General features: G+C 46.8%; 1 protein-coding gene across 1 annotated transcript in view; it reads right to left on the bottom strand.

Moving 5' to 3' along the window:
* Positions 1–2385: 2385 nt before the first annotated feature.
* The window catches only part of LOC140215968 (uncharacterized), a 41916-nt gene continuing 26867 nt past the window's right edge, over positions 2386–17434 (bottom strand). Inside the window, exons 2-3 of the mRNA XM_072286281.1 lie at positions 7627–7868; positions 2386–2864 (exon numbers count right to left, since the gene is read on the bottom strand). Of these exons, the coding sequence (XP_072142382.1) occupies positions 2568–2864; positions 7627–7788 (459 nt within the window). The 5' untranslated portion in view covers positions 7789–7868 and the 3' untranslated portion in view covers positions 2386–2567. The remainder of the gene's footprint in view (positions 2865–7626; positions 7869–17434) is intronic.

The raw sequence follows: 17434 nt of genomic DNA, 5'->3' as shown, positions 1-17434 counted from the left end.
AGGCGTGGCGCCTATGCCCTACAAAACGCGATAATTTACCATAACCGACAGGACGTTGCAACCGATAAGAGCTTGTTCAGTTAGTATTTCGTTAAATGTATTGTTACGTTTCGCCTACGACGCGCGGTATAGCCGGCGTGGATGCAACGGACGCCGGGGCTTCGTTCAAAGCGGCGGACATTTTGGCCCGTTCAGCCCTGCCGCAACGCCTCCTGCCATGCGCGTCCAGGCATGTTTCAATGCCACGTGTCTTCGTATGTGCTTGTGTGTGTGTGTGTGTGCATGTTGGTGCCCACGCTTGTCAAGGCGCGGCAGCCGGGGAGAGGAGCTCCCCAACTGTGAAGCGAGGAGATCTGCTCGGCGCCGGCCCGGCGGATGCGTCACTTCTAGTCTCAACGTGTCCGTGCGGCGCCGTCACGTGCGCCTCATCGCGAGCCATTCCTTCTTGCCCTCGATTCCGAGAGTATAAAAGCAGCAGCCCACGGACGCCGAGAGAGGCTCCGATTTCTTCCGTCGAGTAACGTGGCCTCCCGTCTCTCCATTTCGGTCGACCTGACCGGCCGCTCTTTTGCGATGCTATAATAAACAAGTTGTTCTGTTAGCAGTCGACTCATCCTTTGCCAGCACCTTCGGATGCTTCCAGCTGTACCCCAGGCCGCCAGGCCAACGCTACCCTTGGGGCTTGCGACCTAGATGCAACAGTATGTGGCTTGCTGAGAACTGGCGCGACTTTCACTTGGACCTTAGATACAGTTCTGCAACAAAAGATTGTTGCAGAACTCGATTTACCGATGCGCAATGTCTTGCGGACCTGACACATCAGTTAACAGATTTATTTTACGCACAGGTCGACGAGCTGTAAACAGAGAGGAATAATGCTTGCGCATTCTAACCGTGGCATGATACAATGACACCTCTACAGCAGTATCAAGATGTTGGAAAGAGCGAAAGAAAGTAAAAAAAAAGGCGCGTATTTTCTAGTGACATTGAACGATAGAAGCACGCATCTTGTTTCCGCATTGCGACGCACGATTTTCGTGCGGCATTCACACGAAGCTGTTTGAAACGCAAGTTGGCTTCTTCGCACCGGGCGAGCGGAAATGCTCGACGTGCGGGTATGAGTGCGCGCGCCTCGAGCACAGAATTATCCACGACCTTGACGGGGAACGCTATATACAAACGATAACAAAAAGGTGATTCTAAATTCTATCAACTAAGTATATTTCTTCAGAAAAGGAAATTTACGCAGAAACTCCTCTGGGAGTTGTCTGAGTATGCGTAAGCATTGTGCCACTTGCTCATAACCACGCAGCCCGGTGTCATTATCAATGTTATGAAACTTGATCCGACCAGTATAAGACCTTATCAACCCTCATCGGTCGTTATCGACCTTATCGAACATGATCCGACCCTTATAAACTCTTATCGGTCCTTATCAACCTGGATGTCCGGCGAAGCTGTTGCAGAAGCACCACCACATTTGCTGAGGGGGGTGCGCAATGCTGTATTGATGGTTTGGATGCATGTTTTGATCTTATTTATTGAAACATATACTGTCCTTTGTGTTGTATGGATCATTTCAATCAATGTATGCACTGTTCGGCTCACTTTGCTGAGCGCTTGTAGCCTGCCTCTGCCTTACGTGGGTACGAGCCATTGTTTAGGGGAGTATGAGCCATTTCTTTCGTCTTACGTGACGGACGGACCGGATTTTCGTTAGGTAGGCATAGAAATGCTCACGCATCTAAAACTGAGAAGTCCTATCGCAGAGCAAGCTATAATGACGCTGACTATAGTGGCTTTCGCTGCCCGAATTACATTTCCTTTCTCGCTCCATTCCCTCCCCCTAACCCCTTCTTTCAAGCCGTGTCTAACCAGTTCGCCATGGTAGCTCAGTTAGTATGGCGTTGCGCCGCCAAGCACGAGGTCGCGGTTTCAATTTTGGCAGCAGCGGCTGCATTCTGGTGGTTGCAGAAGGCAAAAACTCTCATGTACCGAACATTTTTAGGTGCGCATTATCGAACTCGAGGTGGTGAGAATTCATGTGAAGCCCGCCTCTACGGCTTCTATCACAACACAGTGCGCGTACTGGGGACTATAAATTCCACAATTTTAATTAATGAGTAACCAGCCAGCGCACAAAAGGTTTATCGCCAGCCATAACCACTCTCGTAAATCCGTGATCTTTGAAAGACGCCACGATGCAGTGTTTCAAATGAACAAGCGCAAACATTATGCATGGCTTTACGCGCGTGAAAAGATTGAGATGGGTCCTTCACGCTGATCGCCGACGTCGCTTGACTGCTTGATGCGATCGACTGCAACACCTGCATAGTCGTCGCCGCAGGCCTCAAGTCGGTGGCAAATAAAAGCAGTCGCGCGAAATTGCCGATTTCATCAACTTTAATACTATTTCGACAAACAAAATATTTCGAAGAAAAAGAAAGAAGAGGCGACAGCTGAACGCTGATGGCGCGCAAGCTCGTGTAGGCCAAGCATTTTTAACCATCTTGACCATGGGCGGTCGCGGCGCGCCCGCAGCCGCTGCGGCAGTCGCCTGCTGCATCCTAGTAGGTGCCGTTCCCGCGCCGAGGCATCGCTCTACCGTCCAGGCGGGATCCCCTGATTCCGTAGGCGGCCAGAGCCAGCGTGAGCCCGATCACCAGGCTGAAGACGAAGACCAGCAGGGGGCGCCAGCAGCCCGGGGAACGTGCGAGCGCCAGCATCTCCGCGCGCAAGCGCTGACGGTCGCTGTTGGTCCTCCGCCTCCTGCGGCCGCCATTGTCGCCGCCGTCGCCGGACGAAGCGGGTGCGCGGCCTGGCGTTGCGTACTCTACCGACGGCGGCGACGATGCCGCCAAGGCCTGAAAAAATTCGAAATGACTGTCGTGCAACGGCGAGACGTTTGTTTCGCTTTACAGGATATCGATTTGCCGATTCGCATGTTCTAAAGAAAGGTGGAACAGAAAAACTGCTCATATGCGGGTGTTTTATTTTAACGCTAACACGTTTCTTTGTTTAAATCACCAGTGGCATATAGCAGAAATTTACTCATTGAGCTGGGTTACACAAACAGGCAGCCATTACTTAAACTGGAAATCAAAATACTAATTGTCTATTCGGTAAATCTAAAGGAACGCAATCTGCAACACGGATGAAGAAAGGGGACGGGACGAGCCCTCTCTTCTTCCTGTCTTCGTCCGTGTTCAACGTTGCGCTCCTAATATTTACACACTATACACCAACAAGCCCAGGTACAAGTACTACTAATTGTCTAATGGGCAAAATTTCAATTATCTGCTTTTTGATTAATTACTTTTTCTCGCACATTGAAAAACACGAAATCAAACCAGTGATGTCATAAGGTACATCCACTAATAACGATTTATGAAGCTGGTACCAACTTTGAGACAACCACAGTGAAATTGTACTGTTTTTTCACTTACTTTATTTCCAACACGCCTTTTTTATTACATTGAAGCTCAACAGTTAATGGAACACCGATGCATTTCGTCGCAAATTTTGGGAACGCACGTCTCAAATCTGGTGTCATCTTCAGAATTCGTTCACGTGGTTACGATATTCGAAGTCATCGGCTTCAATTTGTAGATTGCTAATTGTGCCGTAATATAATAAGTTGCGAAATTAATTAGCGAAATATTGTTAATTGCTTGAGTACTCGTTATGCTTTCTTATGCAAATAATGTGTGCCTCAAAAGGTAGTATACCCCAAGAAGTACAATTGTGCTACCTGTCATGAGCGATTTTACAGCGAAGCTGTACATGGCTAGGGTTCCGTGCATTTTTGCTCTCCGTCAACAAAACTATCATCATCGATGGCTCATACCACCATCAGCAAGCGAAAAATGCAATGGCTCAACGACCCGTAAGGCATAGGCTACAAGCACTCTGAACAAAGTGAAGTGAACAGTGCTTACATTCTTTGGAACCACGCATACAACATACAGAACATCATACGTTTGAATAAAGAACAAGCTAAAAAAAGCATGTGAACCACACAATTGATAAGGCGCTCGGGATAGCAATGCGAAGCACGTAGCGCTCCCCGCAAACGTTTTTCGGTAAAGATTACTGTAGCGCAAGCTGCCGCGGCAACGGCAACTTGTGACGTGGGGAGTGACGTCACTAGACTTTCGTATATAAAATAAACAGCCTAGCAACTGATTTCAATTTTGTTGCAGCACCGCTATGGGCGGTGGTATGCTGTCAAACTTACGATTACTTCCATTCCTACTATTACTCTAACGCCGTAAAGTATTGCGCACAACCCTCAGCAGTTGTAGTGGTGGTTCTCAACAGCTGCGCTGCTCGTCCACCTTCACGGAGTGGAATGCGGAGTGAATGGCTCATTAATCATTTTCTTTTTTTAAATTTCGTTAACGCTAAAACAAATCACCTCGTATACAGGTGTTCACGGAGTAAACACACAACGCGGTGCATTTGTTGTGCATCAAGATTGCACAATATTTTGCGGTGTGCTACTCTAAAGCATATTATTCGGTAGCGGCTAAAAAGTATTATTCGTCTTGGTGTATAGAATCTCTTCCTTCTCTTGCGAGATTGATTAGGTGGTTTATACACTATTCAAGGACTTAGGGGATTATCATTCACACGAACGTACACACAAAAAAAGAAAGCCTGCATGCGTACAAGAAATAGTCGTGCTTGACGTTTGTGCATTCTGCCTACACAGCGCTTTAATCTGTGAAGGGTGAACATGTCATGCAAACAAGTGCCGATTGTTCCTACAGTCCCGATTCCACTTTCAGGCTATGTGAGTACACAGCCTTTCACGCAGCTTCCCTGCAAGGCACCGACCACACGGAGCGCGGAATATACGTGTCGCTAAGCGTACACGTGGGCCTACGCGTCTCCGAGTCCCTACGCGTGTGACGAAGGGAAGGGTGGGAAGCCACACGATACATCCGCAAGTTAGCGCTGCATTGCACGTGCAGTGCTGCTCGAATTACTTTAGCGAGAAGCGTTCGTTTTTCTTTTCTTTTTTTAGGAAGCATGGGCCACATAACGTAAAACTATTCCAATATGTATTTATTCCAATCTCTTGACGTCGAATTTGCGTAACCGCCGACGCAAGCATCGGGCGGTCCCCCGCAGCGTTGTCTGAACAAACCAATCAAATGCTCCCATCGTTCTAAGGAGGTAACCTTTGTTTGCTGGAAAAACGAATAACATTGCCTGCACTGAGTAGCTTGTCTTATCTAATTGGCTCACAAGAGGTGAGGAGCATGCTCAAGTGGAGAGGGATTCGATGGGGCCGAGCCACTGCACTGAATATCGATAACCGGATGAAGAGGGCGGTGCAAAAGTCTGCGATTGGTCCGCTTTCTCTTACTTAGCTTGCGGTGGCTCGTCGACAATCGCGGCGGCATGCAACGGAAGCTTAAGAATGACGTTAAAACGGATACCCAGCAAAGAAGAGTTGGCAGAACTAGGTCGTAAACGTGCCGAAAGTTCTCGAGAACGTTACACGGCCACGCAAAAAGCTTTATTACAGGCAAATAAACCTATGCTCTCCGGCAGGGCCGAGTAGCGAGTTCCGGAGCGATCGGCGGCAGCCATCTTTTATTCCTTTCGCAACGGGGCAGCCTGCGGCTATTCAGAAGAAAATTCAGTTTTGTTCGACATATTAATACATCTTTCACGCGTTCTCGTCACCTTGACGCGGTAAGTTTTTGCGGTTTTGTGACGTCGTGTGAGAAGCAGGTGAAGTGGTGAAGTGCGTGCAACCCGAAACCCTTTGACCAATAGCCGAGGGCTAATGGGAAAAAGGCATCAAATCAGAAATAACTATTTTTTGTTTTGTTCGGTCAAATTATGCATAATCAGTGTGCACACGTCATACCAGATGGGGAGCTATCGCGGCTTTTGTGACGGGGTGGTCCAAAAAAGTTTTTGACCAATCGCGGTAGGCTGATTGCAGAATTGGAATAGAAAAGTTTGGAATAGTTTTACGCTATAGGTCTCCATTATTCTTCACAGAGGCCAAAGAGGCTATCGCGACCGCGAAATTTCATCCCGATCGAGCTCGATCGCCATTGAAAATGCCCCGCCTATGACACCCGTAAGAAATTTTGAGCACTTGCCCGTTACGGCAGCATCGGTCATAACATTGCTCGCCATCTCGTATACAACAAGCACCTCGTCACCTGCTTATTCTTATGTTGATTGTGCTTGGCCAACCAAAGTGTAGGCCGAGCGTCAACGCAGGCGACCAGCGGTTCACCACTGATACTGTCCATAGTCTTTGCGCGACATGTAACCGACGGAACCTGCGGTAATACCCAGCGTCTCGGCACGATTCCGAAACAACAACTGTCTGCAAATCCGCGCCGGAAGTTTACATGCGGACCACGTGACTACGGCGCACAGGCAAGCCACTTCCGTCGCGTACGCTCAGCCCTACTTGACGCTGGCACGGCCTGCGTCTCTCTTCTCTCTAGACGCGAAGGACAAGCGCGCACGGCGTCGCAGGCACGTGAGGCGCAGCCAGGCGCGTACGATTAGCCGCGTGTGGTTTTAAGCTCCGTAGCGGACGACGTACGCGTCTCAATCTGCTATTCCGCACTACGGCCGTGCTCTGCACCACGGTCTGTAGTCAGGAGGCTAGTGAAAGGCGCAGCCATCCTTTCTATCTTTCCTTCCTTCTTTCTTTCTTTCCTTCCTTTCTTCCATTTGTTTGCTGGGAAGTTGTTAAATTTCCTGCGGAGACGGTGAAAGCCGACAGCGTCGTGCGGCGGTGCGGTAGGCAACAAATGTCGAGGAACGGCCAGCCCCGCAACCTGTGTCGGCGCGCCGAATGTTTCTATTTTTTTGTTTTGTTTTCGAGACGTATTTATCAATAGTTATAGAATAAACGTTGCCTTGCCCGTACCTGACGCTAATTGACTCCTACTTCCTTGCGCGGTTTATCTCAGATAGTAATCTGTAATTTGATCCTCGTGTCGCGTTTCACCCGCTCCACTCGGAGGTCAGCTATAGGAGCGCTCAGATCAACAAACATATGGTGGGTATCCCTTCTGGGCATTTCGGCTAAGTAGAGCAGAAGAGAAGGAAAGCTGTTAACTACAGGTTGATCTAGCCTTGCGAATAAATAATGCCGGCATTTGCTCCGCCCGAGCGCATCACTTTAACTTGAATGGAATAACATATACCACAGAGTGGCGTGTGGTGTAATAATGCCACTTATAGTTAACGTTGCTAGGAGGAAATGAAGAAGGCGGCCAAACGGAACAAAGTAGGCGATGCCGAGGGGATCTCGATATTGGATCCCCAGAAAGCATGCCCGAGCGGAATGATCACCTGCTCCCAGAGCAATTGAAGGGGCCACGGGATCCGAATTCTGTCGGATCTCGGTCGCGCTCCCAGATAGAAGGTGAAAGCGCCCCCAAGTGGTCCGAAATGAAAGCGCGGCGCTCGGAATGAACCGGGCGAATGTGTTCCGAGCGTTCCATTTTACGCCCAGCCCAAAGTAAACCGCACCACGAGAGCGCCGTACAGCACTCGAAAACGAACAGTCGAATGTACCGTTAGATTCCGCCCTTACATCGTGCAGTTTTGTGCTCCAGAACAGCATGGGAAACTTACGGCCAGCGCGCTGCTGTACAGCACTGGCTGCACTGTCACCGGAGGACCTCGGGCCTTCTGGCGGCGCCCCGTCGGCGCGGGAGCAGGTGGCGCAGCGTCGCCGATGGAAGCCGCGCCATCTCCGTCGCCTGTTCGTCGAGGGGACTCGGCATCGAAGGACATCGTGAAGGTGCTCGTGACCGATTCGATCAGCCGGAGGCGACACTGTTCTTCGTCTTCCTTTTCTTTCTACGTGTACATCTCTTTCGGGAAGGAAATGCTCAGGTTAACTCTACATAGCTTACGCACAACACAACCCACAAACATTAACTAAAAATCAGGCCCAGAAGGTGCGAAGATGATCGTAATATAGCTAAGTACCATGTTTTTCACACAATCGCGCATTTTCTTGAATAAGAACAGCGCCTGCACAAAGTTCCTTGAGCGATACGCGTACTACCACCACGGGGAAAACGAAGCCTGCAAAAGGTTGTGTAAGCGCTGGAAATAATTTTGAAAAAATAATAGAGGAGACCACATTCACGGACAAAACATGACAAGTTTGTGTTCTTCAACGTGTAATTATCATCATCGTCATCAGCGTATTTCATTTCCATTGCAGGACGAAGGCCTCTGCCTGCTATCTCAGTTACCCCTGTCCTGCGCCAACCGATTCTAACTAGGGCCTGCGAATTTATTAATTTCATCATCCCACCTAGTCTTCTGCCGTCCTCAACTGCTCCGGATTGTCCAATATAACAATTAATACTGTCGCTTGCATTCTTGAATATTTAAAAGTGCAAAGTTGCCTTTGCTAGGGGGATCTGACGTCACCTGCTTGCTTGAATCGTCAGCTTGAGGGCGAGGCACGATCTTCAAGATTGGTTTCCACTACTCGCAGGGGGGTGCTTTGTGGAAATCACAGGATGTTCAGATGAAGGCCAACTCGCACTTTTTTTACAAGTCAGCAACTAAGTGCACTGAGTGCTATATTTAGCACGATATGAAAATGCGATCATAGACATTTCTGCTAGAACAAAAGATGGGTGTATACAGAATTCATTTCGTTTTATTTTTAAAGTACCACTAACCAATTTTAGGTATATTATGATGATTTATTGTTATCCCTTTTGAAACGGGGCGGTGACAAATAGTCACCTAGCCTGCTTGATTTAATCGGGTATGCTATACATGTTTTTCATCCTAGCTTTTCTGTATATATTCCTGTTATTTATTATTCCTGCTATACGTCGACGACATCAGAGATAGTATTAAATCTACAATAGGGCTATTTGCAGATGATTGCGTAATTTACAGACGGATAATTAACTCTTTCGACACTGCACATGCGCAAACAATAAAATACTTGGGAATTCATTTATCTTCAAACGTTTCATGGAAGCATCACATCGATGCGAATACTAGCAGTGCGTGTAAAACCCTCGGCTACATTAGGCGTAACCTTTGCTGGGCAAACAAGTCCGCTAAATTATTAGCTTATAGGACACTGGTTCGTTCGAAAATGGAGTACGCGTCTTTTATTTGGAATCCGCATCAGTCGTACCTCATAAACAAGCTCGATTCGATCGAAAACAAAGCAGCCCGCTTCATCACGAAAAATGACTCACGAACTTCTAGCATCACTAACATAAAGATATCTCAAAACCTACCCTCGCTAGAAAATCGAAGGCTGATAGGACTTCTTTCCCACTTTCACAAGCTATATCAGTGCGGGTCGTCTTTCAGTGCATGCCACATCAGGCCCGCCCATCGTATTTTCCCGCGCATGGATCATCCCTTTAAAGTGCAGCCCGTTCTTGCGCGCACTAACTTCTTGAGTCACTCGCCCCTCTTTCTCGCGATATATCACTGGAATGTGTCACCAAATGAAATCGTATCACCTCTAAGTCATGATGATTTCCTAGCAAAACTAAAACACTATTTTAACGTACTAACATTGTATTCTCTTGCTCATTTATTATAGGCAGCACTGCGTTATTGCGCGCCTTTTACTTTTTTCTTATTTTACTCTTATTTTACATTTTTTTCCTCACCATATTTTGATGTTCCTTGCGCAAATGGGTTTGTTCTAGGTTAGCACAGAGTCACTTGTACTGCATAAAATTTTCTCTGCTTGTGCTTTTCATTGTTTTATGCAGTGTCTGCTGGTATGTGTACGTTTTTAGCAAGCAATTTTCCTTGTATGAAGTGGCCAAGTTACGTTGATATTGTGTAACACCAACTTTAAATCTATATGTATCTTCAACGTTTAGGACGTGCCGTTGTATTGCTCTTACTGTCTTTTATTGTTTTGTTTGTTTTCCTGTTTTTCCGCTTGTGTTCTTTTTATTGTAGCATTCATTATCTGTTTAAATGCGTATACTGTATCTATCACTAATTTATTGTAGCACCCCTATGTAACGCCCGCATGGGCCTTTAGGGTAATTGAATAAAAAAATATCTCCGTAATCTTTTTTCCCCTCAAACCTTCTCTATCTGCCTTGTACCGCTACCTAAGCCGGTCTGTAATCCGGTCTCTCTCTCTTCCCCTCAATACTCTAAACGTGTCTTGCTTATCTCGACTGCTGACCGGTAAAGCGATATAAACTCCAGTAATATACTAGAGTTTGTAAGGTGCCATCTAATAAGCGTTTTACTAGAATTTTTGAAATGGACATACACTTAGAGGAGGCAGATGGAATTGAAATGAGGCATCAACGTGCTGCAAAGAAACTAGCTTCTCTGATAGTTCAGCACAATGCGTTGGCGGGCTAGTTGGTGCGAATCCATGAATACTTTGTTTAGCGCAAAACGACAGAGACAAGAAAGACGACAGGACAAGGCGCTACTCTCAACTTTTCAGAGTAGCGCCTTGTCCTGTCGTCTTTCTTGTCTCTGTCGTTTTGCGCTAAACAAAGTATTCATAGCTTCTCTGAGGACACACACACTCTCCCTTTACATCGACCACGATTGCAAGCGGCGCTGCTACCACTTTCTTTCCTACCGGAGCGCGAAATGCGCGTGATTGCAACGCCTTTTGTACTCCTTGCTCTTTCTGCTGCGCGTCGCACTGCAGACGGCATTGCGTTTACTGCAATGGTTGATTTACTGAAGTCGCTTGCCCTAATCGTTGACTCTGAAGGCTGGCAGTGCGTCTCACGTAGAGGCATATGACGCTGACTCTCTGGCTGAGGTTGCCTCGAGAGGACGAGCCCACGGGCATTCGTTTGAAATTTCAGCCATTTCTGGCCGCTCAGCGGTTCGATGCTTTGCAGAGAGAGAATAAACTTTATTCAAGAACCTCGGTCCGGGTTCACCCGCTTTTCTCCAGTTGTCTGCCAAGCTGAGCGTCGTGATCAGCGCGGTTATGGCTTCTACGTAGTCAGGGGAGAGTTCCTCCAGCCACTGCTCAAGTGTCGCAGGTCTACGGGTGGGTCAGCGTTTGGCAAGGCTCGCTTGAATAGCGGGACGGCTCCCCGGTCGATGCCACAGAATGTGAGCATTATCCGGAAAGCCGTCACATGCCATGCAAGCAGGTTTGCCAGGCAAACCCTGGATGTAGCGTAGGAAGTGTGGGCGCAAGAAAGAGGGTGTCTGGGGGGGGGGGGGGGGAACGCCTGCACAGTATCGCCTCTATTCGCCTTTTGTGTGTCTTTGCGTGTGGGTACCTCATACATTTGTTGTGTAGTTCGTCAAGTTTTTTGCGCATGTGCACGTGGTAGGAGTGGTGCTAGTGCACATGTCCTCTTCCACAGCTGAGGTGGCTGAGCTCGGCCGCGCGCGTTTTGTAGGCAATCTGCGGTGGTTTCGAAGGCTAGCCGGCCTGAGGCAGCTGACGGCTTCGTGTGTGCTGTGTTCTCGCCCGCCTAGTTCGCCGTTGCTGCTGTGCTTCGTCATGGCAGCGTTCTGACAGCGAATGTCCGCGGTCATCGAGTGATGCGTGTTCATGTTTGCTTGTGCGCGCGTGAAAACGTGCGTGTTAATTTAGTTAGTAAGCGAATGACGACAGCCGTTTATGCAGCTGATAAAACCACTGACGTTATTTCGTATAGCTTTCATAATTTGCTGTCGCAATCAATGTGTCACGAAGCAAAGCGTTGGTTCGGTCTATAGTTGCTGATCCATACTTAATGCTCCCTTAGCGCAGAATTTACAGAAAGCCCAAAGGGACACGCACGGGACAGGCGCTACCCTTTCTGTCCCTTCTTCGCTAAAACAGTATCAAGTACGTATAACCAATGAGCCCGAACAAACGCTTTGCTCTGTTACATTTATAGTTAGTAGCGCGTGTAAAGAATAGTATTAAAGAACGTTTCACTTTTGGGGGTGAAACTGACGTTTTTTTTTACTGACTACATTGATCATACGTTCAACATTTCTCAGGAAACTACTGTTATAGCTGTAGACTTTTGGGAGCTCTAGCCTAATATTTGCTTTGTACCGCTCAAATGAATACATTTTTGTTCCCGTGCACTAATCTATTAAATGTTCTCTACGTTTATCCTATTAAAATTCTTCTTTCTCTCCTCCTGCAGTCAATTTTCCTTTTTACTCAAGCACATAATCTTCAAGCAAGCGAAGTGTTGCCCACGTGGTATGGCAATAGAACGTCGGCTACGCGTTTGTGTGCATGCGCGCGCACTACGTGTGTGGGTGTTTTGCAGTGCCGGCAGCCGGCGCAAGCTATCCATGTGCATCTCGATGATCGGCATGCCTAACGTGCTGCTCTTGGACGAACCCTACGCTGGCGTTGGGACCACATCGCGGAAGCGCATCGTGTATTACCTCAGCGCACTGCAGCGTGTTGCCAAGATGTTCATTGTACTGACTTCACACAAGTAGGGGCCCTTTCTGCTTCAGTCCTTTCTCTTGCGCATGCTAAGCACACGTCAACGTGGCACTACAGAGAGGGGTGTGAGGGATCTTCATTAAGACATAATACCGTTGGACACATGCTGCGCTGAGATATGCAGTGTAGAGAGAACATGAAACAGCGATGAAACACAAGCATCAACAGGTATAATGGGAACAATATCTCGCGGTTAAACGTTCTAGCTTCCAGTTGTTCTTGCAGATAAAGTTGTAAAGCAGTTAATCGTCACGTATGTCTCTCAAATCTTTCATCTGTTCCGGTGGCCTCATAGGATTATGAACTTGAGTCGTTGGATTGGCAGCCCCGAGTGAAAATAGAGCTGTTCATAGAGCGCGCTTTACACTAGAGGACAACGATAGCGGCGAGCATTCTCGGCGATCGTCGAATAATATCTCCTGCTAGAGTCTGCCTACTATTTGGCTGCATTTCTTTATGTTTAGTACAATCTTTATAAAAATATCTCCCGTGGCATACAGCACAATTATACTTTTTGAGCTAGATCCCTATCAGAGGCCGACATTATTTGCACGAGAAATCAGAACGAATGTATCACTAATTAACGAAGCTTCGCTAATTACATTTCCAAAAAATTACATTATGGCCGATATTGCAAATTACAAATTGCAGCCGCTGACTTCGAAAGTGATATCCACTTGGAACGAATTCCGGGGATGACAACGGTTTCGAGATATGCGTTCCCAAAGTTCGCGACGAAATGCCGCGGTGTTCCGGCACTTCTAATCTTCAATGCATAAAAAAGTGCGTAATTGGAGCCACAGTGCATATTTTACTGCGAGTTTCACAGCGCTTATCTCAAAACTGATGCTAGCTTTAAAATTCGCTTCTAGTAGATGCTCCTTGGTAAATCCTTAGCTTTAGCTTGTGTATTGGAATATGTGTGCTAAAGTAATTAGTTAGAGATGATCAGTAAAATATTGCTCGTAAATGAAATATGCATTTTAATTTTCAATGTAAGTAATTAATGTCCGCCTCTTCGTATAAGCCAGCTCAATTAGCAGATTTCTTATATGCTGGGGACGATTTAAAAATATGTTCAAGTTAAAAAAAAATCCTGTATATATACATGCTTCATTGCATATTCCATATTCGGCGTCGTTCTCGTCATTTCGATGTTGCATTACAATGATCACAGCTTGCGCACAGTCACACTACGGTGAGCCTAATATCGCTACGGAAGTAATCTGAATAAGCATTTAGCCACCCAGAGGGTATTTAGCCTGCCAGGGGTACGTGCATGAAGTTCAGTTGACTGACGGTTCACATGTATGGATATGAGGAATAAACGGAAGATAACAAAGCGGATAACGAAGTCTATGTTCTACTGGTTTATGAAGCGCATTTGATGAATTTATTCATGGCATCAAAAAAATAGGCAAACTGTAATTTTATGCCACTTTTCCTTGTCGTGAATGCGCAGCCTTTCGGACGTCGAGTTCCTCTGCAACCGCGTCGCCATTCTGGGTTCGGGAAAGCTGCAGTGCCTTGGCTCAGTTACGCACCTCAAGAACAAGTTCGGCAAGGGCTACACCATCACGATGAAGATGTACCCGGATAGGAAGGAAGACATTCTCTACCATCAAGACGTGGCACATGCCGTGCTCAAAAACTTCCGCGATGCGGAGCTTGTGCACAGTTTTGAGGTGAAGCCAGTGCCTCTCTTTAACGGTTTCGTCAGCTTCCGAAGCATGCAAGGTGGCATCGAACTGCGGGCGAAGCTTATTTGCAGTGTTTGTGGGTTAACCTTCATGAGTTCAACGTGTCTCTTCAATTTCGCAAACTTATATGCACTTTCCACGTAGCGACTGCATCGAATTTCGAACCTTCATATTGTGTTTGATTGGACAAGGGCGTTTCTGTGCACTGAGTCAGCCTTCGATTTTATTGGTCTCTTGGTGAACTGAAGCCATCATTGAACAATAGTCCAGGGGCCATAAAATGTAACCGACTCTGCCTATCGTCTTCCCTTCCCTAATTTTCGCACTGTTATATAAGTTGCTATTATGTAAAGCTATTACAGTCTACTTCTATTTGAATCTTGTGACATCGCATTTACGTAACCGCCGACGCAAGCATCGGGCGCTGACCAACAGCGTTGTTTGAATCGCCCAATCAATCGCTCTCATCGTTTATAGGCGTCAACATTTATTTGCTTACAAAACAGTTGGCATTGCCTACTTTTACAGGCCTTTCTTACCTAATGGGCTGGCAAGAGGTGAGGAACATGCATAAATGGAAAGGGTTTCGGTGGACTCGAGCTAGCGCAGTGAAAGTAGATAACCGGATGAGGAGGGTGGAGCTGGTGTCTGCGAGTGGCCCGCTTCCCTTTGTTTAGCTTGCGGTGGCTGGCCAAAAATCGCGGCGGCATGCAACGGCAAAATTAAAAATGCTCCTCAAACAGGTGCTCAGCGAAGAAAAGTTAGAAGAGTGATGCTGTATACGTGCCAAAAGGGGTTGACAACGTTGTACTGCCACGCAATAATGTTTTTTACGCAAATAAATACATTCTCCCCGGCAGCTTCGAGTAGCAAGTGCCAGAGCGATTGGTGGGCAGACATCTTCTATTCTTTTCGGAACGGGGCGGTCTCCGGATATTCCGAAAAAGAAATTCTGTTTTGTTCGGCATATAAACGCACCTTCAATGCGTACGCGTCACTTTGACTTAGTGAGTTTTCGCGGTTTTGTAACGTCCCGTGACAGACTGACAAAGTGAGCTGGAGCTGAAAACATTTTGTCTAATTGCGGAAGGCTGATGGTGAGAAAGGCGTAGAATCGGAAAAAGAAATGTTTTTCGTTTGTCCACTCTAATCTTGCATAATCAGTGCTTACTTGTCATGAAATAGGAAGTTTTCTTGCTTTTCGTGATGTCGCGTAACAGGCGAAGTGGGGATGGTCTGAAAAAGTTTTGACCAATCATGAAGGGCTTAAAATTAAAAAAAAATTAAATTATGGGGTTTTAAGTGCCGAAACCACTTTCTGATTATGAGGCACGCCGTAGTGGAGGACTCCGGAAATTTCGACCACCTGGGGTTCTTTAACGTGCACCTAAATCTAAGTAGACGGGTGTTTTCGCATTTCGCCCCCATCGAAATGCGGCCGCCGTGGCCGGGATGTGAAGGGCTTCCGAATAGCGTCTGCCTGAGTTCGTTGGTTGCACATTGAACAATTAGTTTTCAGCAGAAAGTACTGACACGGATAGAAAGGGATTATGACCAGTTCCTGTCGTCATTCCTTTCTGTGCGTGTCAGCACGTTCTGCTGGAAACTAATTGTGCTACGTGAAGGGCTCATTGCATGGATGGAATGGAAACAGTTTGGAATAGTTCTACGTTGTAGCGCCCCAGGGTTGTGTTCACTTGGTCATTCGGACGATACTGAACACCACGCCCTCGGCCATCGTACACTTTTTCAGCAAACGTCGTTCGGACGACAAGTATTGAATGCGCAAACTGCGACAGGCGACCTAAGTACGCGTCATATATTGATTGCAATTTTGTCGCCGTTGCGTGAGTCGGCAGAGGACGACAATAGTCTGTTCGCTCACGTACAGGGCCTGCTCGAGTTCCGGATGTCCCAAATCCAGATGTTGTGGAGCGAAATGTTCACGCGCATGTCTAGGATCAAGAAACGCTTCAAGTTGCAAGACTTCTTCATTACGGACACACCGTCGGAGCAGATATTTCTCAGCATTACGCGGAAGGAGGCCAGCGAGGCAGCCGCCAAAGCAACCGCCAAGGCGACCGAGCCCACGGTCAATTTACTTGCGACTACGATTGGCATATTATGAGCTGCTGAGTAAACCTCGTGCTCCCGACCTGAACCTTGTCATGAACAACATAGGTTTTCGTAGTGCCTCCTATAGCATGCGGATTGAACATGAATGCCAACAGCTACAGTAAACTCTCAGTTGTACGAACGTCGGTTTATTAAATATTTCAGAATAACGAACTTTTTTAAAAATCCCCGGCAGTTTTCTTATAGATTCTATGCAAAAATGTTTCAGTTGAACGTATTTCGGAAGTCAATATTTCAGTTTAACGAACTCGCTCAGAGGACCAAGGCTTATTTTTACGATCAGTTACTTACTCAGTTATCTGATCGTAACTTATCAGTTACGATCAGATACTTCGTTTGAAGACTATGCACAGTGTGACAGTGCACTGATTACCTGTGCTGGACAGACGGATCTGGAGATTGTTTCCAGTGTTCGTCCTGAAGAAGAAGAAGAGTGCGACGAAGAAGAGGCAACGGCCGAGCCAGTTTCAAGCTCTATAACTCTAGCTGAAGTTGTAGGGTACATTGGAAAGTTGAAAGACTTTGTGTCTCAACAGCAAGCTGTGCCAGAAGAAGTGTACAAGAATATTGACTTTTTGGACAGTTTGCTACTTCCTGTGCTTTAAAAGTACAAGTGCAGAAGAAGATTACAGATGTTTTTTCTGAGTGAGAAAGGCAGCATTATAACTGTTATGAACCTTGTACTTGTTGATATGCACAAATTCCATTTCACACATTTCTAACACTATGGATGCTATTTCTTTTGCTCCATGAATTGCACTTCAAACTTCTCACTCTGTATGTCATGTCTTATGTTGGTCTAGTGAATATTCAGTTTAGTGAACTTTCAGTTAAGTGAACTATTTCCTTCGGTCCCTTGAAGTTCACTCAAGTGAGAGTTCACTGTATAAGGTTTTGTACATAAAGAAAGCACAGACATAACATTCTACACCGTTTCCAGTCGCTGTCTCGACGAGGCAGGCCAATCGCCACTATGACGTTGCTAGATCACGTTTTAGTTACTGCAACTCTGAAATTGTTGCGTCATTTTGCGGAAAGATGGGGTCGAGTGTACGGTCTTTGAATTACCGCATCTTGTCACTTGCGCTGAGGTTCTTGTGCAGCTCAAGGCTATTATGAAGCTTACCACTACGGCATGCTCCAT

This window comes from Dermacentor andersoni, chromosome 2 (genome assembly GCF_023375885.2).
Source record: "Dermacentor andersoni chromosome 2, qqDerAnde1_hic_scaffold, whole genome shotgun sequence".
In the NCBI taxonomy this organism is placed as follows: Eukaryota; Metazoa; Arthropoda; class Arachnida; order Ixodida; family Ixodidae; genus Dermacentor; species Dermacentor andersoni.
The sequence above is the reverse complement of the archived record's forward strand: the minus strand, read 5'-3'. Positions and strand labels throughout refer to the sequence as shown.